Source organism: Trichosurus vulpecula, chromosome 9 (genome assembly GCF_011100635.1).
Source record: "Trichosurus vulpecula isolate mTriVul1 chromosome 9, mTriVul1.pri, whole genome shotgun sequence".
Taxonomy (NCBI): domain Eukaryota; kingdom Metazoa; phylum Chordata; class Mammalia; order Diprotodontia; family Phalangeridae; genus Trichosurus; species Trichosurus vulpecula.
Window position 1 is genome coordinate 13,061,021 of NC_050581.1, and position 27,733 is coordinate 13,088,753.

The 27,733-nt window shown below is 49.1% G+C and overlaps 2 protein-coding genes across 5 annotated transcripts; both read right to left on the minus strand.

Annotated features, from left to right (window-relative positions):
• Nucleotides 1-435: 435 nt before the first annotated feature.
• On the minus strand, nt 436-6,048 carry ANTKMT (adenine nucleotide translocase lysine methyltransferase). Of its 3 annotated transcripts, none has more exons than XM_036737366.1 (6): nt 5,720-6,048; nt 3,484-3,647; nt 3,296-3,400; nt 2,429-2,569; nt 1,461-1,511; nt 436-954 (listed from the first exon to the last, which is right to left on the minus strand). In XM_036737366.1, the coding sequence occupies exons 2-6, from the start codon at nt 3,643-3,645 to the stop codon at nt 754-756; spliced, it is 660 nt and encodes a 219-aa protein (XP_036593261.1). In that variant the 5' UTR covers nt 3,646-3,647; nt 5,720-6,048; the 3' UTR covers nt 436-753. The 3 variants fall into 3 exon arrangements, with proteins under 3 accessions (XP_036593261.1, XP_036593263.1, XP_036593262.1); XM_036737368.1 differs by having other exon boundaries at nt 5,868-6,003; XM_036737367.1 differs by lacking the exon at nt 5,720-6,048 and adding an exon at nt 5,499-5,610.
• A 5,013-nt stretch (nt 6,049-11,061) lies between these two features.
• Nucleotides 11,062-27,474, minus strand: METRN (meteorin, glial cell differentiation regulator). Of its 2 annotated transcripts, XR_005009147.1 has the most exons (5): nt 27,094-27,191; nt 22,290-22,711; nt 20,142-20,201; nt 17,818-18,384; nt 11,062-11,969 (listed from the first exon to the last, which is right to left on the minus strand). XR_005009147.1 is itself a non-coding variant. In XM_036738986.1 (4 exons), the coding sequence occupies exons 1-4, from the start codon at nt 27,189-27,191 to the stop codon at nt 18,068-18,070; spliced, it is 897 nt and encodes a 298-aa protein (XP_036594881.1). In that variant the 5' UTR covers nt 27,192-27,474; the 3' UTR covers nt 14,191-18,067. The 2 variants fall into 2 exon arrangements, 1 of the variants encoding a protein (XP_036594881.1); XM_036738986.1 differs by lacking the exon at nt 11,062-11,969 and having other exon boundaries at nt 14,191-18,384; nt 27,094-27,474.
• Between the last annotated feature and the right edge of the window lie 259 nt (nt 27,475-27,733).

Here is a 27,733-nt window from a genome sequence, read left to right on the forward strand (position 1 = left end):
AGCTGTGCCTGCTCAGCCTACTCCCAAGAAACAGCTGGAGGCACTGGCCCTAAAAGCCTATGGGCAGGGAGTTCTACATGGATTTCTGGAGCATTAGGGATGGGAATGAACTCTAAATCTGCAGGTGGGAGGAGTCAAATTTTTTCTGATTTCGGTGCCTACCATTCCCGTTAATGCCTTATGTCTTCCTGTGGTGTTGGGCCTTGAACTAGGCCATCCATCACACCAGGAGCAACCTGGAACAAGACTCCAAATTTTGGGGCCTTGTACCCTGGAATGTTCTTTGAGTTCTCTGTGCCCTAATTTGGTGACTTTAAGGGGAAAATACATAAGAGGAAATAAAACAATCTGGGATTTAGAAAAACCTATGGAGGGGGACAAAAGTAAAGTAGTTGTGGGGAAGGGATACTAAGTTCCAGTGGTAGTCAAGAGAGCTTCAAAAAGAAAAAAACTTTTATTGTGTTCAAATGTGAACCACAGGAAACAAGTTTCAATTCTTGACCTCAAGTTGCCAGTGAAAATCTTCAGAAGTGGTCCTGAATTTTCCTCAGTGTTGGCTCCTAATAAACATTTGAGCCTCAAGTACAGTGACCAGGATCAGCTCTAGCTTGGAGCACATCCTGGTTCTCTGTGGTTAAGGGAGGTGAAATCTGATTCAAAAAAAGGCTGCTAAGGTGCCCTTACATATACGGTAGAGTGCCCCTCTCATGAAGTACCAAAACGTTGTAGAGGGAGATCTTGCCTCCCCAAAACCTAGACAGGTGTTCCCTGTAGGAAGGTAGTTTCCCTCATCTCCATGTTCTGCCGGATCAGTCCAATATCATAAGCCCAAACCTTGTCCAGGCCCTCACCAACTGTGGCTGTTGGCTCCCAGTTGGGAAGAGGGAATCGACCAGATATCACTCGGGCCTTGCTGGGCAATTCCGCTAGTAATTTGGTTTCCAGGAGAGGGAGCTGTGGAAAAAGGCCAAGTCAGGAGATAAGTAACTTGTAAGGGGCACTGGGGGTGGGAGAGGGAACTCAGTAATAAGGATAAAAGGACTGGTTTAAAGCACAGAGTCACAGGGGCTAGAAACAAGATGATCTGGCCTCAGCAGGCTGAAGTTCAAAGCCAGTAACTCTGTGGCTAATCTGCCACCCTAGGGTCAAACAAGGTCATCCCAAGGACCTTTAAATCTGGTTGCTACACTTTCCTCCAAAGTGTTCCCATTCTATCTCAAAGATATTGAGATGTCTTTGGTGTTCCTAGCAACATCCAATGCCAGCCCATTTGGGAACAGCCTGCTGATTTTTCATGGGGACTGTTAGAGAAACAAGCTGACGCTGGCTGTGAAGCCAAACAGATGGGGCACTGGCCCACAATGCAACAATTACCTCAGTTTGAATCATTCCCTAGCCCTGGGAATATTTTAGTTCAACAAATCCCATGGCCCTAGAGCCTCTGAAGTGCTCAGACATACCACACTGGGAGCCAGGAAAACTGTGATGTTTTTGCAGTCAGTCAGGTTCACCTGCAGAAGAGATATGGCTGCTTAGGAGAGATGAGGACAAGATGACAGTCACAAGGGATTCGGAGACTGCTTTGCAGATGTCTTCTACTTTTATAACATCTAGAAAAGGGAACCTTGGTGCTCTACCTGGAGAGCCAAGAAACCTGTAAACATATGTATATTTCATATTCCCAACAATTAAGATGGTTTCTTAATTCCAGGCCATTGGCCTAAGGCATCTTCCCTTGCTCTTCCTTCCTCTGTTGCTAGCCTCCAATTCCAAGGCCAAAGTTATGCTAAACCAATGATTGTTTCTAGCCTTTGAAAACATCTATCTGGCTCTGCTGCCCCTAAAGCCTGAGGAAGTATCTTATTAGCAAGTGGGGAAATATCTTAAGTCATTCAAACTAGACTGTGTTTAATTCAGAGAGGCCAGAGGTCCAGAGCCCCTAGACCACAGAATCACTTAGGGAATAGGAAAGTAGCTCATTTCCAAGTGGCTTGGAAGTCTATGATATTTCTCTAACACAGATCTGACTAAGGGTGTTAGATAAAATAAAATCATGAAAAGGAAATTAAAAAGGATGAAGCCCCAGCTTGCCACTAATCCACTGTGATCTTTGGGAAGTTATTTTCCTTCTCTGGGTTTCAGTTTCCTCCTCTATAAAATGGGAGGGGTTGGAGTATATGGTCTCTTTTATAAGATCCTTTTCAGGTCTGAAAGTTTTTAACTGTTCAAGTTGTGTGGGAAGATGAGAAGGATAAAATAGCCACCTCCTACTGCTAGATTCACTAAGTCCTTGGCCCTGGTCTCATAACTCTAGCTTTCAGTTTGCTGGCTTCCTGGGCCAATCAGTACTCATATGCCCTGTTGACCCCTGTTACCCACTCTAACATGAACTATGGAGAGAGAAGGAAGGGTATAGAGCTGCAATTACCTTCCAGAGATCCTCCTTCTGGTAGGAAACCTTTCGAGCACAACCAGCCCTCCATGCATGGAACCGAGAAAGCCAAAGAAGCCAGGGGTTCAGTTCATAACCCACAACAGGATAGAATCCTCGTCTGTATGCTGCCAAAACCTGTAGCACCAAACAATTAGCACTCCCTATCACATCCCTCAAAGATCAGGAAAGTGTTGCCTAGAGACAAGGCAAAGCTGGATGTCACAAACTTGAGCAAATATAGGGATAGGGAAAAAGCAGCATAGAGGGAACAGAATCCAGAAGAGCCTCTCACCTAATGCAGGGGACTGGGGCCTTCAAGATGGAAGATGGGAAAAGAAATCCAATTCTTTAATGTGATACTCAAGGCCTCCACGTTCTAGCTCCAACTGACCTACTCATCATTCTCGAAGCTCTGCTGATACCCTTCCTTCCCTTGCCTGGAATGTTCTTCCTCCTGACCTCAGTCCACTGAAATCCTACTCATCCCTCAAGACCCAATTCCAATGCCATCTCCTCCATGAACAATCATTCTCCACGAATCTCTCATTCCATTTTGTTTATACTTTTCTTATGCATTCATCATACTATTTTGTATTAGTTAACCCATGTGTATGTTTTATTCCTATCCTCTAACGACTTCCCCCCAAAATACTAGACTGGACTCTCCTTGAGAGTAGTGACAACTGTTCATCTCTACACAACCCCCAGAGCTGGACTCTGCTAATAACAGGTAGTCAATAAAATGTTTGTGGAATATGCTGAAATGAACTGAGAGTAGAATAGTCTAAAAGGAACTCTATGCCCCAACCAAAGAGCAGACAGAGGGAAGGAACAGAAAAAGGCATTTTTTTTCCTTCTTACAATCCTGCCATCGCCAGAGCCCAAGTCCACCATCTTGCCAGAGCGTCCCTGGAGAAGACTCAGTACATTCTCCACCTGCTGCCTACTTGCTGGGACATATGGCACCTGGAAAAAGACAGAAAGAGCACAAATTTGGAAGCTGCTCTTCAATTATCATCTTCCCCTTCTCCCAACCGAGGCCAACTTACCTGAAGCTTCAGGGGCACTTTACGGAAACCAGGCATAAGGAACCCTGCCCAGAAGGTATAGGCAAATAAGCCGGTGCCAGCTGCCACTTGTAAGATACCCAGTCCCCCAAGGTGGCGCCCCTGTAGTTCTGCCATGGCCTCTCCAGGATCATCTTGGTCCATTTCTAGGGGAGCAATATGTAAACTAGCTTCCAACACCCACATTTCTGCCCTTATTCCCTATTGGCTTCTGGTTACTCCTCTTCCTCCCCCCCTCTACCCCCACACCCTACTTCCCATCTGAGGAGAGGCCTTACTAGTCAAGGAAAGGACAGTTAAGCCCTTGGCATACAAAAAGCTTAAAAGTCACACTGGTAATGAATCACCCCACTCTACAGGCTAGCATATAAAGGGAAAAAAAGTGTGATTCACTGAGTTAGCCTGCAGAATACATGGTGTCACCAACTGCAGTGTACTGGGACAATCTGACAAAGAACAAAAACCACTTTGGAAGCCACTGGAGCTCAAAAGTGAGGTTATTAGCACATGTCAAAAGTAAAGGGGACAGTGGTTCTAATGATTTTTTGTACAACAGAAAACCCACTAAAATACAAAAAAATCATCATTACTCCTGGTAAAAATCATAACTGCTTATTATTGCTATTAAAATAATTGACCTTATTGTGAAATCAGAGGAGTTAAATATAAAACCCAAGTTAGCTCACTCTGGGCTCCTCAATGCCCCGTAAACTATGCCCCTATAAGCATCTACAAGGCCTAATCCCTCTACTCCACACCATCCCCAACAGGAGACAAAGTAATGCAATGTGGATGTGTCTTACTTTAGGCAAGATTTTTACAAAATTATAGAAAGTCAGAGATGGAAGGGGCTTCCCCTTAAGAGATCCTCTAAGTCAAACCTCTGTTTTGCAGTAGTCACTGACTCCCAGAAGGGGGAAGAAATTTGCTCAAGTTCCCATAGTGACTCAGGAGCAGAACCAGGTTTGCAAACCTGGGCTCCTTCCATCATGATGAAAACTTCTAAAATGAAATTCTATGATGCCAACTCTATTTTAAATATCCTATTTGGACTTTCTATTTAAAGGAATGCTGTGATGTATCCTTTTAAAATCACCCCTTTCCCTCAACCTTGTTTGTCCTTTATGCATGCAATTTTTAACACTTGCCTGAAGCAGGATTCAGAATCTGAGTTAGGTTAGACTAATCTAACTCAAAATATACCTTAATAAGAACCCCTTCTATAACACACCGGACAAGTAAAAAAACATTTAAAGTCATTCAAAGGAGACTCTCTTTAACCAAATCACGGTCATGCAGCTCTTTGATGACCTGTAGTGACACAGCCCACAACTTTGCAAGGCAGCCTATTTCCACTGGAGACCCTAAATCAGGCTCTCCGACACTTTCACTTAGTTCTGTCCTCTGGGGTGATGCTCAACACATCTGTTCCCTCCAACATTGAGACTAGCTGTCATGTCTCTGCATGTTTTCTCCAAATGACCCCCAACGCCTTTCATTGATCCCTATATGGCATGAATGGCCCTTCGTCAAAGGCCCTCCTTCGGATGTTACAAACGTTCTTCTTTACATGTAGCGTCCGGAACTGAAATATTCCAAACGTGGTCTGGGCGAGGCAGATGGAACCCAGGGGCCTAATCGTCACATTGCCCCCTCCCCACCCACTCTTAATGGAGCCCAAGGCGACGTTAATGGTGTGCCTTTTCTGCTGCTCCACTCAGCCCTTCTCTTTTGCCTCCAACCCCATCCCTTCGAAACAGCCCTGGCAGAGCCCTCTCAGGGAGTAAATGCGCTTGGGGGCGGAGGAGAGACGGGGAGATCAGTGTCCGGGGAGGGTAGCAAAGCGCGCCTAAGAACCCTCCCTCCTCCGGAGGATGCTGGGGCTCCGGCGCTATGGGCCTCTGCCCGGCACTTCCCCATCTGCGAACTGGCCCCTCCAGCTCTCTAGGGACTTCCTCTCCCCGGGCCTCCGCGTCTTTGAGGAGGGACGATAGTACCCTCATGAGGCTATGGAGACAAAACGCCACAGAGATGGAGATGTGGGGGCCTGTGGCCCGGGACCCAGGCAGGCCCTCGGACGCCCGGCTCTGGCCTCTCCCTGGCACCTGCTCCTCCACGTCCTTTTCTCCGCTTCAGGAGCAGGGGGGGAGGGGGGAGGCCGGGGGCGGAGTCTCTCTGGCTGGGGCAGTGCCGTCCGCCCTCCCTTCCAGATTCCCACCTCATGTGGAGGGGGGCGGGGCGGGAATGGGGCCGGAATCGGAACCCGCTCCCCTTCACCACCGCTCCTGCCGGGGAAGACTCGGCCACGACACCCCGCGCAAGCGGCAGGCAGAGCTGGGGCGGAGAGAGACCCCGATGCTCCGTACACTTTGTCCTGCCTGGATCCCACGGCCCCCACTCTCGACTTCCGAGGCCAATCCCCTCAGCCGGGCCACAGTCGCTGCGGGTTGGGGGGGGTGGGGTAAGCGGAAGGTCGGGCAGGTCGCCAACTGTCACCCGGAAGAGAGTGCGCTGCTCGGTCGGGCCGAGCCGGCGCGTGACCTCTTTAGGAAGTGGAGCGCGTGCGCGAGAGTCGAACGGGGAGGCCGGGAGAGCTGACTGGTCGCGTCGCTCATCGTCACCTAGGAGACGATGAGGGGCGGGGGCGGGGGGAGGAGGGACGAGAAAGTGGAGCGCGTGCGCTCGCTCGGTGAACACGCCCCTCCTTCATCGCGCACTTAACGGTCACCCAGCCCTCGGAGCCAGCACGGGGGAGGAGCACGTGGTCAGCCTGCCTTTATCCACGCGGCTGAGCGGGGGAGGTTGGGGGTAGGGAAGACCTAGGGAGCTCGCTATCTTCTTGTTAGACCCAGACGGCTTGGCACGTCCTCCGCAAAAGACCTTTCTTGCCGTTATTAAAGAGAGCAACGAGAGACTTTCCAGCTCATTTAATCTAATCAGTCCGACACAAGCATTTATTAAACACCTCTTAGGTTGCAGGCACCGCCCTGAGTATTTGAGCACAACGACGAAAGAGGGACAGCCCCTGTCCTCAGGGAGCTTACGTTTGGTGGGGGGGAGGGGAGGGGTGGCACATAGCAGGTACACATACAGAAAAAGGCAAGAAGCGAACGGGGCGGGACAGTACTAGGAACCGGGGAACTCAGGCAAGGCTTCATGGAAGAGGCGGTTGGTTTAGCTAAACTGGACCGACGCTGCAAAGCATTTCTGAAATCCTGGCTGTATGCTAGGTACTATGTCGGTGCTGGGGGTGGAGATGCAAAAAGGAGACTACCCCAGACCCTTTTATGGGTGAGGAAAGCGAGCGCCAGAGTATTGATTAGAAAGCCCAGGTCCCCTGCTCTGGACTTTACGCAGCTCTGACAATCTTACAGGCAGGGAAGAGGGATCCCCAAAACTTAGCCCCAGGTTTATCTGAAAAGCCCTCACTCAGATTGAGAACTTTAAAAAAGAAAACTTTGATTCTGTAAAAAAAAAAAATTCAATGTTGGGGTTCAGCAACCCCATGCCGAAGTATGCACATTCCAGTTTTAGGTTGGCAGTCCTGATTCAAGTGCTTGATTCCTGTCCTCACAAAGAGGGCTATTGTTGCTTGTGACCAAGCAGTTCCCCAGAAGAGTCCTCTCAGAATGGGGAGGACGGCATGTTGAGGGGGGGGAAACTCACCCCCCTCCCCTTGATGCCTAATCTCAAAGGAGAAAACAGAGCTCATTATATATTAACATTCCACACCTCCACTAGTTCCAAGTCCAGGGCTCCAAAGACAATCCTTCAGAAAGTTGCATGATTTTCTTCTAAGTGGCCACTCGGTACTCCCTTCACTGATGCAACTCACAAACCTCTTAGGTGGTCTTCTGGAGTTGTCATAGCCGAAAATGTTCCGTCGTCTGGTGGTCCACTTTTGGAGCTGGGCTTCACCATAATTAATTCGGCTGGTTCTTTTACTAAGCCTATGCTGGTTTGAGCAGCACCTGCGCCTGACTTTGCATCCTGATGACACAGCCTTACGGAGCCCACAGGGTCATCTCTGTACCATTATACAGCATCAGAGAAAGACTTTAGTGTATGCTTACATGTGATAAGAATAGAGACTGGACCTGTGATTTCATGGTATAGGGGAACTTCCAGGGAGGAAACTCTTTCCACCTATGTATGTCATCGCCCCTCTCTGCAACTTACAGCCTTAAAGAGTGGCCTAGAGCACTTAGACATCAAATGACTTGGCCATCAGGTCAGAAGCAGGACTTGTTTTGAACCCAGGTCTTCCGGGATCTCAATTCACTGCACCATGTTGCTTCACATACGATAATAGTCAATGTTTTTTGACAAAGGTCAAAAATAAAGGCGCAGCACTACTCTCCACCTTGGCACACAATATTAATAATAACCATAATCTCTTACATTCGTTCATATGGGACTTTAAAATTTACAAAGTCATTTCACATATATCAACTTATTTGAACCTCAGATCTCCACTTTACAAAGAAACTGAGGCCAAACAAGATGAAGGAATGAATGGGGGAAGAAAACAAAAAAAAACATTTATTAAGAGCCAAGCACTATACTAATACAAATGGAAAATTGAAACACTCCCTGCCCTCAAGGAGCTCACATTCTACCTGAAGAAGACAACACATAAAGGAGGGTACAGCTTCAGAGAAGATGACCATGTCCAAGGGTCCTTGGTTTCTGTGGACCGGTCAAATAGCAATGCCCAAGTGTTAGTAGGACAGGCGGTAAGGCCCAATGGGCCAGAGGGAGCTGGAAGGGTCCATCTCACAAACACTAGGAAACAGACAGTAGGCCTAATGGTCATGGAGCATCAGGGGCTTTGGCTTCTTTCCTGAAGGAGTGGGAATGGGGGTGGGGGGGGGGTGTTAAGAAAAGGGAAGGAGGTTAGTGTACAGATCCAAAGGGCAGGAAAGTCAAGGGGCACCAGGGCACCAGCTCTTGGTGGGCCCTACAGCTTTCACACTTTCTGACTTAACTCAGGTTTTTTTTTTTTTGCTATTCTGATGTCATCAGCCCTAGGACCCAATGCCTGTTCTATGCCACATCACCACTGTTGCTTTGATGATCTAAAAGAGAGAAGGTAAGAGTCGGGGAAGTGGGGTAGAGACTGTGATCGCCAAAGGAAGTTGCTTCCCTAGGACCAGGTGATAGATCTAAAAGCCTTTTCTTCTAATCCTATCCCCCTCAACCCCTTATCCCCTTTCCTGTGCTACTTTCCCCATTTCTTCCATCTCTCCTCATTAGAATTCAACCGGAAATTTCTCCTTCCAGGTGTCCACCCATTCTATTCATTTCTGTCCCTCAAAGCACTTAAAAAGCAGTGCTGAATTAAATTCCTTTGGGGTCCCATCTTGAAAGATTGACATTTACATACGTTATCACATTTGATTATCACAACAGCCTTGTAAGGTAGGTACAGCAACCATTTGCATGTCCATTTGGTAGATGAAGAAACTTGAGGCTGGGAGGTGATACAATTTGTGAACAGTCACACAGCTGTTTAGTAGTATCAGAGGAGGCAATGGAACTCTGGTTTTATTGACTTTCATGTGCAGCCAAAATACCATAGTAATTCTTAAAATTCCCTAATCTAGCCATGTGGGCCCACAAAAGGAGTCAACCACCCTCACCTTCACTGGGTCAGTTCACTCCCAGATATACAGCACCAAGGGTATTTCAGAGCCGAAAGTCTGGGAGGCAGAGAATGAATGGTGCACATTTTTAGCTTGAAAGGAACCTAACTCATTGTTTGACCTTTTGGTGGGGTAGAAGGATATCTGGAATAGGATTCCTAGCTTCTTTCAAATCACAGCTCAAATACTGCCTCCTCCATGAAGCCTTTCCTAATGCTAATTTTTTTCCTCCTCAAAAAAGAAATTACATCACATTTACTTTTTTATATACTTTCTTGAATAAGCACCTTTAAGATGAGGACTGGTTCATCTTAGTAATCCCAGTGCCTATCCTAGCACGGAACATCCTTATAAGGAGATGCTTAAAAAGTATTTGTTGACTAAAACCTGGATTTGACTCCTAGGACTGCAACATGTGACCCTTGTGACCTTGTGCTTCTCTGGACTTCAAGGTGCTCATTTGAAAGACGAGGCCTTTGGACTAGGGGATCTCTAAAGTTTCTTACCACTGTCAAATCTTATAATCTTTGTTTTGCAAGAAGATTCTCTAAAATGACACTTAAGTTTTCCACTAGCTTTAAGATGCTGTTTTTCAGAGCTGGTGACTGAATTCCTGAAGAATCAGATTTGCTTATTTTTTTAGCATTATCAGAATAGTTTCTATGTTCCAGGTATGTGTAGCACGTCATTAAAGTATGTGCCCAGGGAATTTTATTTATTTTTTAGACACAAACATTTATTGAATACTCATTCATAAAGGATATATTTTATTCATCAAACAAACTAAAATTTAACTAAGCTGATTTTTAAAAAATTAACAACTAAACTTTAAAAGTACAAACTTTGCAAAGTGCTCCTTTTAATCAAACCCTTTCCCTTACCCCCAAATATAGAATAACTTTTTTAGCCTTATCTTGTCTAAAAAAAAAAAAGCACCACCTGGACCCTGTCCTCCTGTTCCCACACTTTGCCTGAGGACCAAGGTACATCCTTTTAAAGCTTAAATTTTTTTCATATTTTGTCTTATTTGCTGAACCAACCAGAGCCCCAGGCACCCACACTAAAACAAACTGGGTAGGCAAAGTCAAAGGGGAAGAAAATGTCTAATCGATTTTTTCCTGACTTGGCTACAGGACATTCTAGGAGTGGGGAGGAGGGCAGATCCACCATGTAATCAATCCAGATAGGAAACAGATTCCAACTTATGTGTTGCATCACCACTAGAACAGTCCCAGGCAACACCTCAAGAGATTCAGGAGTAAGGTGGCAGAGGGGCTCCAGACTTTCAGGTGACCAAGTTACTAGACAAACCTGCACATTCCTCCTGCACCAGAGAAGAGGAACGAAACAGGAGAAGCACTAACAGCTGCAACAACTGAGCACTCCCAGAAGACAGGGAAAGATAACTCTGTTGCTACGGGCTTCAGATCCCAGGCAGCCCCACCACACAGCAAGAGGCATACCCCAGCACAGACCATACACATGCCTATGAATCACCAACTGCTTTTTAGACATCTCAAACTAGACATCCCATAGGCCCCTCTCAAATCCAACATAACCAAAACAGAACTCATTTTCTTTCTTCCCAAACTCTTACCTCTCCCCAACTTCCTTACTACTGTTTAAGACATCACTATCCTCCCAGTCACCCAGGCTTACAGCCTCAGTGCCATCATTCTTCACTCTTCTCTCCTCATATCTAATCTGTAGCCAAGTCTTGTCATATCTACCTTCATAACATCTTTCTACTTCTATAGCCACCACCCTGGTGCGGGAATCTTCATCACCTCAAGCATGGACTATGCTTCCTGGTCTTCCTGCCTCAAGTCTCTTCCCCCTCCAATTCACCTTCCATTCAGCTGCCAAAGTGATTTTCTTAAAGTGCAGGTCTGACCATACCACTTCCCTACTCAAAACTCCAATGACTCCCTATTAGCTCGAGAATCAAATACAAAATCCTACTTACTTGGCCTTTAAAGCCCTTCACACCTGGTCCCTTCCTGTCCATCTAATCTTTTTACACTTTCTTCTCCTCACCAGCAATACCTCCAAACTATTCCTTACAGGACACTCCACCTATTCTCACTGACTGTCTCTCCCCCAGGCCTAGAATGCTTTCCCTCTTCCCTTTGGTGTCTTGAGTTCTCTTCCTTCAAGACTCAGCTCAAATCTCCCCTTCTGCAAGGTTATTTGCTGGTCCCTTCCTCTGCCTTCCTTCCGAGATCACCTTCCATCTACTCTGTACGCATGTTGTTGCATGTACATAGTTGTTTGCATGTTGTCTCCCCGACTAGAATGGAAACTCCATGAAAGCAAAGACCATATTTTTGCTTTTCTTTGCAACCCTGGTACACGGTAAACACGTGGTAGAAATGCTTATTGACTGACAGATGGTAGGTGGCAGAGCTGGGACTGGAGCCCAGTTCTTTCCACCATATTATATTGGCCAAAGCTCTTTTCTCTGGTGGTCCAGGTGGGGAATTTACAGGGAGTCAGAAGTCTTTTCCCCAAGGGCCTGCAGACAGGTCCTCTGGCCCAATTTCAAGTTGAGGAGGGAGCTTAATATGGGACTGGGAGTCAAACTCCTGAATTCCATCTAAAGCTTCATGCCCTAGGCTTTCATGCCCCTCTCCTCTGTGCTACTGTCACCATCAAAGCTCATAAGCAGTGGAAGAGCTATGGAAATTTCTGCTGAGAAAGCATTTTGCATATGTCCAACATGCTGTAGAAAGGCATAATCACTGGGCTTAGGCGATTTGAATTGGGTCCAGAGAGGAAGGACAGATGCACGGGGAGCTGGAGGGGTTGTTGATCATAGTGGGCCTGGAGAAGCAAAAAGAGGGTGATAAACTTTATACTCAGGACTCTTTCCACCAGCCACCCCTAATTAGGGCTGGGGCCTTGGCCCCTCCTAGCTCCTGTTCTAGGAGAACCAAATAGGGCTTCGCTAAATGAAACCATCTTGAGCCCTAACCCCAGCCAAATGAACCGCCATGGAGACTTCTCTGATTTTCCGGTTCTCTCCTGCAGCTGGAGGCAATTAGCTTGAAATCTGATGGAAAATCAGGCAAAGAAAAAGGGGGGTGGGTGTAGTATAGAGAGAGCAGGAAAACAGGGGAGTATTGAGGCAAAGGGAGCGTGGAGACGGAGTGAGCCCTTGGGGAGGAGAGAGAAGCCAACAAAAATAAAGGCCAAAGGACTGTTAGCAAAGGGGCTGAGGTTCAGAAAGATGATGTGTAAGTGAAACTGAAAATGAAGTGAGGGGGAGAAAAAATGAGGCGCCTGAGTCCAGTTGGGAGGACAGGAAATGTGAGAGGAGGGGAGGTGGAGGTGGAGGGAGTGGGGGAGGAGGGATTGGCAGAGGGAGGCCATTCCCTAGGTTTGGGTTGGATCCTTATGACTCCTCACTTCTGAATTTTCCAGTTGTCCAGGGAGAGAAAGAGACTGCAGACATTTCCCACCCTAGGCAACATGTAAAAAGGACTTAAGAATACCAAAGAAACGACCTTTCCCAGCCTGGGGATAGGAAGAGGGGCTACAATTTGGATTCCAAAGGATTTAAACAGAGGCAGGTGAGGACTGAGTAGAGATGCTTTATACTCCTGGTAGGAAACCCCTCGGAGCCAAAGACCTTTAATCTTTTACCCTCCTAGGTCTTTTTTTGTTCTCCACCATGCTGTAAAGTAGCCATGAATGTCAGGAATTTGTCACTATGTGCTGGGAATAGCTCCCTCCCCAGCTGCCTGCAATCTCAGCCGCAGCCTTGAGGGCCAACAGCCAAAGGGAGAAAAAAGCAGCTTAGATGGGAGAAGGCTATTTCCCAAGCCCACCTGAGTACTCCAGATCTTGAGACCATTCCCAGGCAATGGACATAGCCTCAGGGTGAGGACCAAGTCCCCCTAGGCCTCAGGGCAGAGAGCCATCTCATTTAGCTTCCCAAGCACACACAGCCTACCTCCCCCACCCCCATCCCCAAATGGGGCCCTGGCTTAGGCTGCCATTTAGATTTCTGCAACTACGCACTCCCAGATGATGGGAAAGCCCTGGACCTTGGGAACAACTCCAGAAAAGAGAAGTGACCTGGCAATGTTCTAAGTAATGGAGAGAGAGCAGGCCCGGAGACCTCAGCCCAAACCCTCTCACAATAGCCCTTCCCCTTTGGAGACTGCTATTCATTACTGGCCCTGCCACCCTGGGGTGACAAGAGGCTGCCCCTTCTAAACCTTAGAAGGATTAGTCTGGTTTGGATCAATAGCAGAATGAGTCCCAGGAAGCCACATGTGGAATTTGTACTTAATTCTCTACACTCTCGTCCAAGAACCAATTACACAGAAAAGCTCCCAGGCATGCAGACCACTTTCTCACACACCCACAGCCTCACCCGAGATGTGTCCCAGACATTCTTGTAGAACCTTACTCCATACCCTTGTCAACGTGCACCCACCCCCACAACATACACTGGGGTGCACATGCATGTGGGATCACATTTGCCACCAGAGGCACAGGAAGGCACTCACACCCACACGTTCTTTCACACGCATCTTCTTCCATGAAGACCAATCTCAGACTCAACACTTCTACCACTGCAGTTAATAGAACCAGCAGTAAAAACCCCGGACAGAAAGCAAAACCAGAGTATCGATTTTCAACCCTTCCTTGTGGGCAAAGGACCTACTGCTTTGATTAAAAGAAAAAAAATTCTTGGTCCCTGGTGGAGATGAGTAGTTGGGCTCTTCTAGCCCAGTGTAGCCCACCACCTCACCTACCCCCTTTTTCTTTCTCTGGAAAAAGAAACCAGTTGTAATCTCTTCTACCAATCGTTTCCAGGGTCAGAATTCCCAAGCAAGTGCAGGTTCAGATATGTGGGTGAGTACTATAGGTGATGTGAATAATAAAAGCTAACATTCCCACAGCACCTTAAGGCTTGTAAAGCATTTTATAAATGTCATTTTTCTCATTTGGTCCACAGAAAAACTCTGAGGTAGGTGCTAAGATCTCCATTTTTCAGATAAGGAAAAGATAAGGAAGACTGAGATGGGTTAAGTGACTGCCCTAGGGCCATAGAGCCCGAGGCAGGATTCAGACTCTGGTTTTCCTGACTCCACCTATGGGCTTGGGTAGAAGGTGAAACAGTGGAATCAGGGTTCACTATTGGGATAGTTAATTCAGAGATAGGAAGAGACTTTGTAAATCAACTAGTTTAAGCCCCTAATTTTACAAATCAGGAATCTGAAGACTGGAGTTGGAAGTGACTTGCCCAAGGTGACCCAGCTCAGGTCACAGCTAGATGAGAACAGATTCTAGGCTTTAACTCCAGCCTCAAGCTTTCAGGCTCAGTCAGCCCTAGCCACAGAACCCCCTAGCCCTCACTTAAATTATCAAGTCTTTCCTCAATACTTGTTGACTGCTCTCTCTTGAAAGGACTAAGGACCACTGGTTACCAGGACACAAATGGTTTCAGACACTTGGGATGAAACTCCATAGGACAAGTTGGGCCAGAGTCTGGTCCTGAATGGCCTCTCTGGAACCAGTGACCTTTAGGGAAGATGCTCTTTTCTCTGGGCCAAAGGCTTGGAGACGGGCTTCTGGCTGCTGCTGCTTTAGAACACAGTTGCCTGTTCTGTAATTTTTAGCTGGGCTGCTCTGCATGCTAGCCCTGAGGGACCACCTCAGTCAGTCTTCTAGACCCTAAGGTCTAGGAACAGCAAGAACACCACTAGAGGCAGCTCCCTGGTCAGGGAACTGCTTTTACCAGGATGTTTCAGAGGTGAAACTTGAACCCAGGTCATGCTCACTGTGAGGCCTAGTTCCCCTCCTCTACACCATATTGCCTCTCTAGTAATAGTGATAGGAGGGGGAAGCCCTGGGCATAGCCTCTCTTACTGTCCCCGTCCCCATCCCAGTCCTCCCCAACTGCTTCCCAAAAACTCATCTTGGTTTTCTCAGCTTCCCCCCCTAATTTGTCCTTAATCCCCTGTGCTGGTACCAATGATCTCTCTCTGCCAACAGAGTACCTTGGGGCCTCGGAAGGGGATGAGGGAAACCTTGATATGATATATGATCCTGGCATTTTCTCCAAATAACTCCAGCTGCTGTTTTGTTTTTGTTTTTGTTTTTTTTCCAAGAGGCACTCTCTTCACTCAAGCTCTTTAGGACGGTGGGGTGAGGGGTGGGGGTGGGGTGTTTCTGCCCCTGTCACAGGGGACTGGGAGGAAGTCAGCTTTGCCACCAGAGGGACTCTGGGGTCATCCTTCTTCCTGGCTTTGGCTTCATAGTTTGGGGGGGGGGAGAAGAGACAGGGGAAGCAGCCACAGTCCTCTGCCTCTTTCAGGCTTTGTGCCGCCTCTTCTTTGTAACCCACCAATTCACCAATTCAGCCCTTTATCTGCCTGAAAGAGCAAGGAGGAAGGAATGGGGGAGGGAGAGAAAGGGCGACAATGGGGGGAAGTGGCGGGAAACATCTCCTTAGAGACCCCATTGTGTGGCTCCCCCTCCGGGGCTGGCAGGGGGGGGGGCGGTGAGGAGAGCCCTGAGCCCTTAGCCCAGCTGGGTGAAACAGCTTCCCCGGCCCCTGCAAGGAAATTCAGCAACAAGTGGCACATTCTTCCCTGGAATGTGCTGGACTGCAGAAAGTAGGGCGAGAGCCCTTGCCTCACAGGCCAAGCTTGGGCCAGGGATGGGGTTCCCTCTTGCTCCCTCTCCCTCTCTCCTCAATCCACAAGACATCCTGACACTGTCCTCCAGATTTAGAGTACTCCCCTTTCCCTACCCAGGCCTTACTCTCCTATTCTCTCTTGGAAACCCCCTTTCTCCTCTCTAGCAAGTATCAAGACAGAATTCCTATGGTACTGAGAATTCATCTCACGTCCACCACCTCAGAGGAGCTCCCAGCACATCACAGACATCCTCTCATTCATCCCCAGGAAGGTGGGCCAGAGCCAAAGACGACTCTCCCCATTTTACAGACAGGGTGACTAGGGCACTAAAAGGGGGAAGTGACTTTTTACCAGCCATTCAAAGTCAAAGCTGAGACAAAATTCAACAAACTCCAGGAGTTCTGAATTTCAGGCTAGTACATGATTTACAAGATGCTCTAAATCTCAAGGAAACAGGCTTTTGGATCCACCTCTTTCTAGGGAACATTCACTGCTTTCTGCTACCCTTCCCTCTTTGCATTCTTACTCACTTTGGATTAACCCAACCACCTAGAACTCTGGAAACTTGAGTTTGTCTGCTTGGTCTGTCTGAGATGTGAGCTCTGAGAGAGAGAGAGAGAGAGGAGAGGGAGAGAGACAGAGACAGAGACAGACAGAGACAGAGAGGCACTGAGAGGTAGAGAGAGATTGATGGAGAGAGATAGCGACAGAGAGACAGAGACAGAGGCACTGAGAGGCAGAGAGAGGTTGATGGAGAGAGAGAGGGAAAGGGAGAGAGAGAGGGAGAGAGCATCTTCCTCTCCTTATCCCCTCAGTTGCCTTCCTGGATGGTGGCCAGTGTGAGCTCAGCCTCCAGGAATCTCTCCATCCTTCCAGCTTCAGTTCTCAGAGATGAAGAAGAGTGGCTGGGGAAAGATGTTCCTCCCGTGTGTGTCAGGAAGTGGGAGTTTTTAACCCATTTATCAGCTCCCATCGTGGGCGGCTATAAAATGCAGGAGTTGAGAGAACTGAGGCAACTTTAGTGGAAGATAAAGAGGGAAAATGTGTGTGTGTGTGTGTGCACATGTGAGAGAGAGAGAAAGAATTCGAAAGGAGCATGTGGGTGGGTGTGAGAACCTGTGTTTGAGAGAGTGCCTGTGTCCTGGGATGGCCGGTATAATACATGTACTGTCGGACACCTAAAATACAGGGCTAAAGGTTAATAGAAACAACATGTACAAGGCTGTGAGCGAGGGCCACAATGGGCTTGGAAAGCGGGGGAGATGAGGTGTGTGGAAAGGGACACATAACAATAAATAAGGTACCAAAGAAAAGGGGATCTGACTCTCTTCAAGTCATTTCACACCCTAACCTACCCCACCCCCACTGAATTCAGTTCCTTTCCCAAAGGCATTTTGCCTAATAAGCCCCAGCAAATAGGCTGTGCAGGCTGGAGAACCCAGCTAGAGAAGGGGCCTTTGGAAGAGGAGGAAGATAGCCAGGATGTCAGTGCCTGGCCTTTACCCTACCTTATCCCAACCCGAGTGCTTTCACCAGCCAAGCACCCCACCCTCCGATGAAAGCAGGAAGAAACCACTAAGCCAGGCACACTTGGCAGAGTTTAGTTCTCCCAAAATACCACTGTCAGCACATACATTTGGTATCAGGATAACTGCAGTGCACCCAAGGCCTCTTCTCCACCTTTCTGCCTCCCATCCCTGCCCTTCCTAACCCAATCCATTAAGTCATTTCCAAGGTGAGATATCCACCAAGCTGGGGTATCCCGGGCTCTAGCAGCAGTGTCTACCTGGAAAGGGGAAGTTAGGGTGACGGGCCAGTTCAGCTTTCCCTTCTAAGACCTCTCTGATCTTGCAAGATCTGCAGGATAGGTGGCACCTACCCACTGGGGTAGTCCCCTTGGTGGTGGTGGGGGAGATCTACACAAGGGGTTATCCCTTATCTCTCAAGGAAAAGACTTATTTTTCCTACCCAAGGCTAACCCCACCCCCCAAATTAATCACCCAGAGTGTGCTCACTTGACATCTCCCAAGACTGGCATCATTCACTCTGAGCTTGAAACACCAGGATGCATTGGAATGTGCAGGCTGTTAGGCCTTGCTGAATCCTAAAACAAAAGCTAGGATCAAAGCAATTCTTTTTTCTTACAGCACCTCTGGACAGATGGCTCAAGGAAGCAACAGTCTTGGGTACTGATAGCTTCTTAGCAGTGAGTGATCAGAGGATAAGTGGGGTCCTTTCTTGCCTTTTCCCCAACCTCAGAGAGCCTTAATCCAGGGCCATCTCACAAGGATTATGGTGAGCAGCCTGGGCTGCCTCATACATGCGTCGGAAATCCTGGTATCGGGGAGCGCAGCCCAGCCAGGCCTCCCCAAAGTGGCTCCAACCAGTGAAGAGGAAGACGCCAGGGCCAGGCCTGACACCACAGCGCAAAGGGGTGCGGATGGTACCGGACACTTGGCTGGAGGACTCAGCTGGCTGGAATAACGGGAACTTCTGACGATGGATTCGAGGAGTGCTAACACTGATCACTGACTCCTGTAGCTCCTGGTCGTGAGTAACTCCGCAGATAGTCCCTCGAACCACTGCCAGGAGAGAGGGAAAAATATTTGCTGTCTCCAGGCAATGCTATACAGCTTTAGATGGGACAACGACCTGCATGTGCCCAGAGGGAAAGGGCTGAGAGAGGCAGAGGGTTAGTGGTCAAGAAAAGGGTCATGGGCTGTGCAGGTGAAAGGAATAGGGGAAGAGGGAGCATAAGGAGGGAGAGCAGGATGGACTGCATAGAGAAGCTGTGACTGGGGGCTTAGAAGTTCCCTCATACAACTTGCAGATTTCTTAAAAGCCGGTGGCTTCACAAACCTGTCCCGGACACTTGAGATAATTCCTCTCCTACCCTGCCCCACCTATGGCAGTCCATTTCTTTCTCAGTTCAGTAGGGGAATCCAATATTCCCAATTGAATAGGATTCTAAAGTGAGGTTGGGAAAGTGGGTTTGTCACTCAACACATCAAGGATCCTAAGGGATGCTTCATACAGATAAATCTGCAGTAATATCCCCCGAGGAGTCTCTGGACTCTAGTCAGAAGAGCTAATAACCAACCCCCTGGCCTCAGACAGCAATCCAATTTGGACTGTGCTCACTTCCTCCCAACGACGGACCATTACACTCCATGCCCGACAGCAGGCCAGCCTGAGCGATCCTTTCCCCACCGGAGACTTCCCTGGCATGGCCTCCGGGGTGGAGGTGTTGCTGTACAGCTGAGACCCCGGCCTTCTTGCTAAGTCAGAAGGAAGAACAATACCAAAAGGGATAAGCTGGAGGTCATCTTCCGGCGTGTCAATTGAAGCTGCTGCTGCTGTTCCTCCCCTCACCCCAGTGTCCCAAACTCCCCTGAGGCCATTTGACCTCTGACCCTAGTGCTTTCTCTCCTCAGCCAACTCTGCTGAAGAGTCTCTGGACTTCTGTCAGAGGAACTAATAAACTCTCTAGCTTGCCATGGCAACTGGGCCCACTCTCCTGGGCAACCTGCAAACCCTGATTAGGCCAGGCCCTCCCCCCCCATCTCCCATCCCAACTAGGAACCCCTGGCAGTCACCGTTCTTATGCTCTCCCTGGTCCTCTTCCCAGGATTCCCAGAACACAGTGTGATATATAGCCAGAGCTCAGATGTGTGGCTGGAAAGGGGAAGTTAGGGTGACGGGCCAGTTCAGCTTTCCCTTCTAAGACCTCTCTGATCTTGCAAGATCTGCAGGATAGGTGGCACCTACCCACTGGGGTAGTCCCCTTGGTGGTGGTGGGGACATTTCTGGGACCCTCTGGGAAGGCTGAACATCCCTCTTATTTTGTTGATGGGTAAACTAAAAGAATAAAGCTCAGCTGATGTCTACTCCACATTCCTCCCTTCCCCCTCCCCACCTCGCCATGCCACCCCAAAACCAGAACAGTGGACCTTAAGTCCTTCCTCTATCAGCAGGATCCCCAAGTCTGTAACAGCACCAAGCTCATTGCCCACTCTCCCTCCTCTGTCACCTCGCAGGCATAGATCAAAGGTTGGACCTGTTTCTAGCAGCAGGGACTATACTTACTGAGGGTTCCAGACAAATAGCTTCTCTCCCTCCCAGGAAACCTAAGACAAAAGGGCAGCAGAAAGAGGGCAAACACCAGCAGGATGGGGACAGTGGCCAAGGGAGATGCTAGGAGAATCCAATCAAAGCCCAGAATAATCCTGGGAAGGGGAAAGGAGTTTGGGGGGAGGAGGGGCTGGGATAAGACGGGGGTGGGATTGGCAAAAGACACTGACTGACTTGAGCAAGTCCGAGGGGCCAGGAAGCTACTTACCAAAATCGCTAGTGCACACAGCCATGAGAACCTCAGCGTCACTGCATGGGCGGCAGGTCCCTGTGGCACAGACAGAAGTGTGAGCTACACAGGCTGGGCTGGGCTCCCCACCCCTTACCCATCTCTCTTCTCCCAATTAGCCCTCCCCTCCAGAGAACAGGGCAAGAAAAGGTCTCATGGAGGCTGCACTGTCCACAGCCTAGTCTTGGGGGCTGAAGTCATTCTGGGACCCAACAGAGAATCCTCTAGTGATAATAATTCCATTTGTATAGTACTTTAGCAAAACATAGTTTATTATTCCCATTTTACAGACAAGGAAAGGGAAGGGGTCACACCATTAGCTAAGTGGTAGAGATCAGATTTGAATCCAGGTCTTCTGACTTGGTCTGGTCAGTGCTCTTCCTCTTCTGCCCCAGCTGCCTCTAGAGCCTTGCATTTGTAAACCTACAGAGGCTCCTCTGAATTCAATGAATGGAGCCCAGATACATACACCCATACACACACACACCACAGGTATACAACCATCATGTGCTTCATACCACTAACTCACTTACGAGAATAGATGGCTTTAGGTTTCCCTTCTTTAGTCTAGGACTCCGGGCTTCTGGTCCCTAACTGTTAGGATTCTATCTTTCATCCTCAGAAAGAAGCCACAAGGCTCTCAATCCCTTTGTTCAGCCTAAATCATAACCAGACTAGATACAGGCCCACGAAGTGCTCTAAGATCCTTAGAAAGGGCATTCAATCCCTTTCTTTGGCCTAAATGACAAACGGAATAGATGCTGGCCCACAAAGTACCCCGAGGGCCCCCGGGATAAGACCAGAGGCCTCTGGAGAGAAGAGAACAGGATCCTTTCCCCTCTATCCCCATTCCCCTAAACCTCCCACCCCCTCAACAGATGGGTGGGGCTAATCCCATCATATCCAGCAATGGGGCTCTCAAAGGATGGGAATGAGCTGCCTTGCCCAGCGGGGGAGATGGCGGGGGAGAGCCCATATCACCATGGAGACCAGGCAGCCAGGCCACAGATAGTACACTGGACTTTTGTTGGCAGCATGCAGGGTTTGGCGGAGGGATGAGAGGAGGGAGGTCATGGGGCTACAGCCCCTTCTGGGCCCCTAGCCCCTGTAGGGAGCACACTCTAACCCTGGTTCTCTTCTTCCCCTCCCCCCTTCAGGCAGAGGGGAGAAGGAGACTCAAATTACTCCTCCTCCCCCAATGGGAGGCCTTGGGTCAAGGCAGGGCTTCCCACATGCTCCCCAAGGCCCAATCACTGAATCCTAAGGCTGAGAGGAAGTCGGACAGGTCATCCAGCTTAAGAGCTGAACTGTATTCCAAACAGCCCAGGGAGGTCATTGCCTATACTTCCCTCAAATAAATCCAGGGTAGATGCCATGGCCTCCCTTGGTAACCCTTGCAGTCAGCACATCCATGTCTAACCTGAATTCCTTCTGCTACAATTCAAGTCTGTTTCTTTTGCTCTGTTTCCTAGAACATTCAGAGGGCAGCTGCTGCTCATTACTACTGTTACATTATAACTCTCCATACACTTAAGAGCTACCAAGGATTCCCACCCCACAAAACCTCTTCCCCAGGGCCAACAATCCCAGCTACTCCAGGCCCTCGTGGTGACTTGTTTCTTTTCTAGTCTTCCTCCAATTTCTCCTGATCTTATTCCAGCCAAGGCTCTTGTCTGATGCTTGAGTCACACTGAGTATCAAAGACCAGTCACCCATTCTCAGATAGAAAACCTGAGGGGCAATGAATTCATGTAGAGCGACCAGAAAGAGATAGAGCTCACCACTCAGGATAGGGTTTGAAACTAAAGCCAGTAGCCCAGTCTGGTGTCCTCAGTCTTTGAACACTATTATTTTCCATTTAAGAGTTAAGGGAAACCGAGGCCCTAACAGAGTAAATATCTACTGGCCAGAGGATGCCCAGCAAATCAGCTACAACACAGGCTGGCAAGAAAACCCAGAAATCCTAACTCCCAGACTCAAAAACACCTTGCTTTAGGGTACAGGTTTCAGTTCTAATTTCAAAGGGCTTCGGTAAGATAGAGGAGGGCAATGGATTAGGCATGCAAATGGTGCCAGCAGAAAGGTGCCCAATCCCCAGTAGGCCAGAGTGGCCTTGATCATCCTCACCTTCCATGCTAAGGTTGTGGGTGAACAGGGGAAGGTGCAGGTGCCAGTCCCCTCGAAGTTCATAGCGGAAGGCTGCTACCCGGCGACTGATGTCCCGATGTGGGGTAGACTGAACGAACAGTGCCACTCTCTCCTGTGGCTGCCAGCTGACACACCGGCCCCTAGGTGGCCCCTGGGCCTCAGCCAACAGCAACTCCAGGAGTCCATCTCTCTCCACGTAGACTTGGGCCCCCCGGAAGGGGCCAGAGGACTTGATACAGGCTGTGATATGCCTGGGACTCTGGCCAGCTCCAGCACTGCCTGGGGGCAGCCTGGGAGAGAGAGTAAGGCGAAGAGCACCTGCTGGGTACAGCCACTCCAGGGAGCCCTCGGCGCAATGCAGGGATAGCTGCTCCACGCTGTTCGTCTCCTGGGACAAGCCACTGCCAAGAACCCCGCCCCAAACAGGGTCAATATAGCACCCACAAAGCAGTACCAATACCCACAGCACTTCCCATCTAACTTTCCGTAAAGCACTATCCCATCTATTATCTCACGTAAGTCTCACAATTGACCACTGAAGTAGGAAGGCCAGGAGTTAATATCCTCATTATATAAATGTAGAAACTGAGGCTCTGAGAGTTTATTAACCCTTGAGCCTGACCCAGAGTCCAGGCCTCCTGATTCCCAGCCCTAGTCCCTGCCACACATCACAAACACAAGATGGAAAGGGATTTTGGATTTGACACAATTTTGTCTGAAAAATACCTGGGGAGAGAGGGTTGTGGACCATGATTGTTCAAAATGAGTTGTTGTGATTTGGCAGCCAAAATACTGAATATGGTTTTTGGCTGGATTGAGAGAGGACTAGGGAGAGGAAAGCACAACTGTACTCTGCCCCAATTAGACCACTGTGAGGATACCACCTTTTAGGAAAAAGTTGGAGTTTGTCCAGAGGCAGATAACCAGGATGAGGCCTTGAGATAGGGCCACATGGGCATCAACTGAAGGAATCAGGGATGTTTAATCTGAAGAAGACTTGGGGGGAAAATAACGGCTCTTCAAGTAAGCACAGGCTGTCCAGAAGAGCTAAGACAGTGCTTGACATTCAAAAGGTAGAATCAGGAAAAATGGGAAGTTGCAAAGAAGCTTGGAGTAAGGAACAACTTCTTAGCAGTTAAAATAATCCAAAGTAGGTAGGTAAGCCTAGGAAGGTAGTGGGTTCCCCCGTCAATGGAAGTCTTAAAGCAAATGCTAGATGACATTTGTCAGGGATGCTTTCTTGGAACAATGACCCTTTCTTGGAACAATGTTTTTAAATGCATAAAAATGTTCAGTATTACAAAGCAATTATATTGAAATACAGTTAGCAAAATATTGAAAAAACAAGTTCATGGACCCCAGGTTTAAGAGCCCTTAGGGTAGAGATATGATATTTCAGGTAATGGATTGGTCTAGTTGGCCTCTTGAGATTCCCCAACAGCTGAAATTTTGTGATTCTATGTGAAACTTGCTCCCATCCATGTAGTAGGGGGAAGGTTATAGGATTTGGTGAAAATCCTGACCATAGCACAGCAAGCCACAAGAATCTTAACTATCAGAAAAAACCACTAGCCCTCCCCTTCCCCTCTCCCTAAAGCTTTCTCAGACCAATGCCAGGTCATGTGGCAATGACCGAACAAATCTCCGCTAACTTTCTCCTCTACCCTCAAAATCACTGAATTTCCTATTTAAAGGAACCTCACTCAGAGACCATCTAGGCCAACCAGCATCAGAACAAATCCTCATTCTGAATCCATGGTTATCCAGCCTTTACCAGGAGACCTGTAGCAAGGGCCCTCCACCAGATCTCAAGGCAGCCCACTTCATTTTTGGATAGCTCTCATTGTTAGATGGCCTTGCAGGTCATTGGGCAAATACAATCACAGATTCACAAGATCGTGAAACATTAGAATGGGAAGAAATCTTACAGATGGGGAAACTGAGGCTATGAAGTTAAACGTCCTGATTTTAAGGTTGAGGAAAATGAGGTTCAAAGGGAAAACATAATAACTAACAATAATGGCCAGCATTTATACAGCACACCAAGATCTGTAAAGTGGTGATTCTCACAACAATCCTGCGAGATCGGTACTGTTTCTATTGCCATTTTAGAGATGGGGAAACGGAAGCAGACATTGACTAAGTAAATGGCCCAGAGTCAGAGTTAGTAAGACTCAGGTCTCCCGGACTCCAGGCCCAGCACTCTATCCCCACATCTAGCTAATGGTAGGGAACCAGAAAGATAGATCTCAAGTCTGCCGAGTCAGGTCCATCCATGGCTCTTTCTCCTGCACCAAGTCTTATAGTCACAAACTCTCAAGAGCTGGAATGGCTCTCAAGAGGTCATCTAGGCCAACTCCCACCTAGAAATCACTATCCTCTATCCAAAAGCCCTGACCCATAGTTGTCCCACCTCTACTTGAAGACTCCCACAGAATAGTCCCTCCCTTTCAAAGCAGTCCATTCCACTTCCGGACAGCTCTGTTAGGAAATGTTTCCTTAGGACTGAAAGCGATATAATCCAACTTCCTAAAACCAGGGAAAGGTTAGCCTGGTCCTTGACCTGGCCCTTTATGGTTTGCACTCCAAGGTAGGACCAGTTGCTATAGACATTGATATACTGGGTGATTGGATAGCCCAGTAAATGCATATTAGGGGGAAGGGAGTGAGGAGAGGCTGGCAGGCAAGGCAGACAGAGCAGGCGGGAACCTTCAAGCCGATGGAAGGTTGTCTTATGAGGGACAGAGAACAGCTGTTTTCCCAGGGAACAATGTAAGTAGCAGCAGGAGGGATTTTGGTAAGATTACACGAAGAAATGTAAAGGCAGGGAAAGAGCGGTACCTGATCCCAAGGCCAACGTTTGTGTCCTTTTGAGTAAGAGTTAAAGGGAGGAAAATGCCCTGGCTTTGAGGCAGGAGGATGGACTACATGACCTTTGAATGTCTCTTCCACCCTAGGATTCTCTTAGTGAAGAGACTATACTGAGGCCCCTTGCCCCCGCCTTGTCTCTCCAGTTGCTCAGTCTCAGAGCTGATTCAGGCCCCACAAGTTGTTTGATTAGCGATTTGTGGATCCTGTAATGTTTATCCTCCCTGGGGCCTGGCAAACAGCATCAGAGCCCAAGATCCTCACACATCTGCATCACACTGGACTGAGGGAGGGGGAAGAAGTAGGTGGGGATCTTCATTAGTTTGCAATGTAGGCCCAGGACAGAAACTGCATGTATATCTTTCCATTCTGGCTACAATGACTCCTTGGCCCTATGAAGAAGCAGGGGAGCTTGGGTGATTACTTTTTCTATCCCCTACCCCCAGTTTCCCAAACTTGAACTGAGCTCAAAAATCTAGTCTAAAGGCACTTTCCTTACAGAGTCGGAAACTGAAGCCCAACAAAGATGGAACTTGACTTGCCCAAGATCACTCCACTGAATAAGGGGCAGGATTCCCGGTTTCCTGACTGCCCAAGAATGCATGTTTGCAAGGGATTCCAGTTTTATTTTCTCCCATCTCCCAATTCATGGATCAAACTGGTATTCTGGAGTTTATCGCGCACTGAGTGGGGAGGGAACAGTGTGCCAAGCCATTGGCCAAGATTAGGCCTTCTTGCTCCCCCATTTTTAGTCCCTTTACCTCATCCTCCCACACACCCTCTGGTGACTACAATCACCTCTATCCCATGTTCTCTCAGGAAAGAGAAGTGAATCCATTCACTAGTGACAGCTCTTCAGATGGGGAGGTCCCCCCCAAGTTTGCCACATATTTTTCCAACCCTTCTCCCTAGAAATACTCTGAGACTCAGTCCTACAGGAAAAGCTAATTCCCTCCTCACCAACACTGAAAGAAATGAGGACAGTCAACCATAGCACCAAACAGGATGGCAGCTTCACAAAGAGGGTTCTGTCCTCTCCATCTCTGGGTTCTGTCTTATCCCTTCCTAGAGGGTGATGCCCTAAGTTTCTCCTCTGTGCTCCCCTCCCCATATTACTCAGACATTTAGAACCCATTTCAAACCCCATCACAACTCCTAAATCCCCTGCCTCAGTCCAAATTTCCTAGGGACCAGAGTACAGTATGGGTTAGCTTTCAGCTCCCGAGAATCAGAGGAGGAAAAGACCCTGGGGGGGGGGGGGGAGCAAGTGCAGGGGAGCGTAAAGTTCTTCGGAATGCCAGGAGAAGGAGGACAGGTTCCCCTACTGAGAGAAGAATGTGTGCATATGTATGTAGTGGAGAGATGAAACAGAGGGGGGGCCCACCTCAGAGGACCCGCCAAAAAATCGTAGGAGAACAAAACCAAGCTGACTTTGTGACTTCTCCCTCCTCCCGCCCGCCTGCCAGCCCCGCCCTCTCCTTGGAGATGCCTCAGCGCTCAATCCACGCAAACCCCTGCTCCCCACCACCCCATTCCCCATTGCCGCTGGTTCCAGGTGCCGGGAGTAGGACCCAAAAGGAGATCCCCCCGAGCTAGGGGATACATCCTAAAGGTGGGAAAGCCCTTCCCTTTCCCCGTGTCGGGAGAAGGGGGGCGCCCCCCACCCGTTCCCTCCCACCCTATTTTTAGAGAAAACCACATTACCATACATTTCTCCTCCTTCCCTCTTATACAGCTCGGGGGAAAAGGGCAAAAATTAGTAAAGATTCTAACGCTTCCTATAAAGAAGAGGGGATGAAGGAGGGACGGAGACAGGCTGAGGGACGAGAAGGGGAGGATGGGGGGAGGGGGACTCCGAGCTGGGGAAGGGATGAAGGCAGGAGGTCCGGCGTGATAGGGGTGGAGGTGTCCATACCTCCCTCTCCAGCTGCACTGATCCTCCGAGTAGCTGGCCAGGACGGCGGAGGCCAGGAGGCCGCAGCCCAGTAGCCAGAGCAGTGGTGGAAGCGGCATGGCCAGGCGGCTGGAGTCGAGCCCAGGGGCCCCGGGGCGCTCAGGAGCCGCAGCCCCGCCGCCGCAGCAGCAACAGCTGGAGCCGCATCCCCAGACCCTCGCACCGGCAAGCCTCAGCCTCCGCTAACTGCGGCCCCCATCTCCTCCCGCGGAGGCGCTTCAGAGCCCGAGGGAGGCGAGAGGCGCGGCGGCGCTGCCCCCCAGCCCCATAGCCCCAAGCTTAGCTGACCGCCGCGCCGCCGGCCACTTTCAACCTGGGCCAGGGGATGCCAGCGGCTAGGGGAGGGATGGGCAGGGAGGCGGAGACCGACAGAACTCTCCAATCGCGACCTAGTCCCGAAACTTTCCTCCAATCAGGTTGAGGAGCAGCGGGGAGGTGGAGGAGGCTGGAGTGGGAACGTTCCTGCCCTAGCCCCCGCCCCAGCCGGGGCCCGTCAGAGCCGAGCCGAGCTGAGCTGAGGCGAGCGGAACGGAGAACAATATCGGGCTATCGGGAGGGGAGAAGAGGAAAGCGTGCGGCCCTGGGGACTCCGAGGCTTCAA